Raw genomic sequence first — 3,939 nt, 5'->3', positions numbered from 1 at the left:
TGGGGGCGGCGGGGGGGGGGATTATTATTTTTTTGGAGCATCCCCCCCCCGAGGGGGAGAAAAATAATTTTAGGTGTGCGCCCCCCGGAAAAAAATAAAAAAAAGGGTTTCCACCCCCCCGGTTTTGGGGGGGGAGAGAAAATTTTTTTTTAAATTTGAAAAAAGGGTTAAATTTTTTTTGGGGGGGGCGGGGGTTTTTTTTTTTTCCCCAAAGGGGGGGGGTGGTTTTTTTGGGAAAGGGGGAAACCCCTTTTTTTTGTTTTTTTTTTTCCGGGGGGATATATTTTCCCTTGGCCGGGGGCCCAAAGGGTTTTCAATGTTGGCTTCCCAAGAGAAATTTTAAGGGGGAAAATTTTTTGGGTTTTGGCCCAGGGGGGTTTTTTCCCAGTTGGACCCAAGTTTTTGGCCGTTTTTTTTTTGGGGGAAAAAGCCCCCCCTTTTTTGAACAAAAAATTTTGTTTTTTTTAAAGAAAATTTTTTGGATTGAATTGGCATTATTTACAATGTGAAACGTGTTTTTTTATTTATTTATCATTATTTATATGAAGAAGCAGCAGCGCATAATTGGCTGATTTTGTTGCAATATTGCATTTGAAGTAGCTTTATGTTTTTTCGTTTGATTATGAAAAGGTGATTTCAATTAAATGTATATCATTCTTAATTTCTTTCTTTTTTTTTCTATGTTGCTTTCCTCTGAGCTTTCAATTCATCTGTTCCAGCTTCATTGTTACCGTCACGGCTGAAAATTTCGAAATAGCTAATGAATAAATAAATTGTCAAACTGGAAATCCGTTGACGTCACGATGCGAAAATAAGAATCATTTTTTCACATTATAATAATAAGCAGTGAAGAAGATTGCAAACTTTTTCGATTTATTTATTGACATGTTTGAAAATTTGGAAGAAAAAAAAGCACTTTGTGAAGTTCGCCTTCAGCTTCGAATTAAAACTTCAAAACAGTAATAATGATCATCGTGCGGCTGTGTTTTGACCTTTAGCTTTGCTCCACATTAAATGGAACGTCAAAATTATTTAAATGACGTTTTAATGATTTTAATTAATTTAAAGTCATGTGAAAGTGTCATTTTTTGTTTCTTATTTTTGATGAACTAAATTACGGGTGAATTTGAAATGCCAAGTGAAATAATTTGAAAATTATAAAGCTGTGCTTATAATATAGCTCATATTTTGCCTTCTGCTCAATTCTATAACTTTTTTTCAGTTTTTGGTAACGTTTGTAGTGAATGTTTATGATGTTTTTTCTTCAATTTTTTAAATTTATGAATTGGCACTTCTGAAATGATGTATGTGTTAATTCACTGATGTAGGAAAAGAATACTTGTCGAGTTGTTTGTTGTTTAAAGTAATAAAAACGAACTTCCAGGATATCCACCGTTTTGTTCAGAAACACCACAAGAAACGTATCGCAAAGTTCTTTGCTGGCAGCAGACGTTGATATTCCCACCAGAAATGCCAATTTCTAAAGAAGCAAGGAATTTAATAAAGCGGTAAATTGTTAGATACGCTGTGCACTGCGTATGGTATGTGTGCATATTTTACAGGTTTTGCTGCGATGTGGAACATCGGCTGGGCAATAGTGAAGCGTTGGAGGAAATTAAAAGAGATCCCTTTTTTGTGAACTTCGATTGGGATCACATTCGCGACAGGCCAGCACCCATACGTGTCAATGTCAATAGTATTGATGATACTTCGAATTTTGATGAATTTCCCAACGTCGACTTGCAGTTGCGTAAGTTGGCAATAATTTTTTCTTGCCCATCAATAATTTATTACTTTATTGTTTACTTTTTTTGTATTATTTTAATTTAATTTAGCAAATCCGTCTCCTGTTGTGAAGCAAAATCGAGCCGGACTTGATTTTGATGCGGATCTTGTTTTCATGAATTATACATTCAAGAGGTTCGAAGGTTTGACGCAACGTGGTGCACTACGTCATCCAGAGTTGAAGTAATCGAAGAAGCAGAAGAAGGAGAAGAAAAAGAAGAAAAAATGTTTCACTCTCCGGTGAAACAAACCTGCTACAGCTTCTTATATGTGATTGATTTTCACATTCGCATGCGTGTTTATATAATTTATTCTCACATCAAAGTAACAACAACATCCTCTGTGTATGTGTGGAATAAGCTTTGAAAGTTGCGGTTTCAAAAAAATTCCAAAAAATAATGTTGGTTTTTTGGATGGATGAGGCAAAAGTTAAGAAAAGGAAGTAAAAAGGACAGAATATTCATTTTAAAAAAAAACTTCAACAGTTGGTTGGTTGTTTTATTTTTCTTCTTTTTTTAATTTTATTCTGGTGCGACTAGTAAATTCCTAACAAAACGTTCACTATTATTATTATTCATATTGAATCGTATTTTTTTAACGAATATGCTCTACGAAATGGCGGCAGTTGCTCAACGAGGACCTGGACCTTATATATATATGTAAGAATAAACCAATGATCACAGTTTTTATAATAACGATTTTTTACCTTAAAAAATAAGAAACTTGAATTTTAATTCTGATGCATTCCTATATGTGCATATGTTGGGATGCAAAATAATTGTGAGATGTTTGAGAAGAAAAAGGCATTGATGAAACAAATTATTTTTCGAAATATTCACATGCAGAAGAAATTTGTCAGAAATTGAGTGAAATGAAGACAATCACATTGAAACGTAAATGCTTACAGTTTATGGATGTTTACGCAAACAGCCAACACCGAGAACTACAACAGAAAACGATAAAGCAAATGTTATTTTAAATTGTTTCCATTATAAGTCGTGTCGAGCTGTCGATAGGATAGCTTTAATGGGCTTTTGTAAATCTTGTGACAATAATACATTGTTTATATGCATGGAACAGGGAAATGAATGAAATATTCTGATGACAAAGGCTTGTCTGAGAAAATAAAACTGTTATCTCAGTGCAGTTATAAAACACGCGAATCTACTTTTTGGAATAATTGGGAAAAAGCTTAAAAAGCATTAATCGATAAAAAATAATTGTATAATTGAAGGAAATCGAACAACTAAGTATTTCACAAGTTACATGTAATATTGACATTCATTTAATGCAAAACACTTTACTGTTGAGATCATAATAAAAACTATGAAATAATGTAAAGCAACTTTATTATACAAAATATCACATCTATAAATCGATTATCCAAACTTAAAACTTATTCATGAAATGTCAACAGGTTATCTATTAAGGATTGGAAAAAACTGCAAATAGTGCAGCGCAAATTTTCATCCACCTGGAGCACAGCAGAGCAATTTCATGTCCACAGTAATTGGGTATGCTGGAAACCGTAATCAATTTTTTGTACCAAAAAATCTGAATCCTTCTTTGAAATTTTCATGCGCTCGAACAACCAAATCAATATTCAAGAATTTGCAAAAGTCTTTTATTGCTGATCCACCAAACGAAAAATCCAGCACGGCGTTTCCTAAGGTTATACCAACAAATTCTTATTCACTGGGATCTGACCACAGCATATCATTCAACAGTGTACAACTCTGAACGGATGTTGGACGGTGGAATACTTTTATCCATAAAAATCTAATTCTTATTTAACGCTGGGGGTTGGACCACCGGGGAAGCAAAATATTTTATCCGACACTATTGCTGCAGCTGGGCAACCAGTCAAATAACCAACTGAATCCTTTTGAAACAGCACAACTGAATGCTTTGTTTTAAGCATTTCTTTTGGAAAAACCCAAATTTCCTTTGTTCATTTACTTTCGCCATTCATGATTGCCCGCCGAAGTAGAAAAAAAAATCATTCGGGATACAATACTTTAAACAAGAACAACATTGTTATCACTTTCAGTTGCTGGTTGCCCCACGATCTACATAGTCACCCCAAAAATAGATATCGTTTTCTTTGGTGGCCAACCACACTTTTCAACATCCGAAACCCAATTCGTAATACTG

At 34.2% G+C, this 3,939-nt stretch overlaps 1 protein-coding gene across 1 annotated transcript; it reads left to right on the top strand.

Moving 5' to 3' along the window:
* Positions 1-1,131: 1,131 nt before the first annotated feature.
* Positions 1,132-1,972, top strand: Tsp_06241 (serine/threonine-protein kinase 38). Its single transcript, XM_003378262.1, has 4 exons — positions 1,132-1,138; positions 1,385-1,508; positions 1,563-1,750; positions 1,869-1,972. Exons 1-4 carry the CDS (start codon positions 1,132-1,134, stop codon positions 1,970-1,972), a joined length of 423 nt encoding a protein of 140 aa, XP_003378310.1.
* The last annotated feature ends 1,967 nt before the right edge of the window (positions 1,973-3,939 follow it).

Source organism: Trichinella spiralis (genome assembly GCF_000181795.1).
Source record: "Trichinella spiralis strain ISS 195 chromosome Unknown Scfld4, whole genome shotgun sequence".
NCBI lineage: Eukaryota > Metazoa > Nematoda > Enoplea > Trichinellida > Trichinellidae > Trichinella > Trichinella spiralis.
This window is presented reverse-complemented; position numbering and strand designations above follow the sequence as displayed.

Bases quoted from the DNA above. Each gene is read 5' to 3' on its own strand.
- Tsp_06241 (XM_003378262.1), top strand. The intron at 1,509-1,562 runs GTAAATTGTTAG...CATATTTTACAG, and splicing joins GCAAGGAATTTAATAAAGCG to GTTTTGCTGCGATGTGGAAC. The intron at 1,751-1,868 runs GTAAGTTGGCAA...AGCAAAATCGAG, and splicing joins CAACGTCGACTTGCAGTTGC to CCGGACTTGATTTTGATGCG.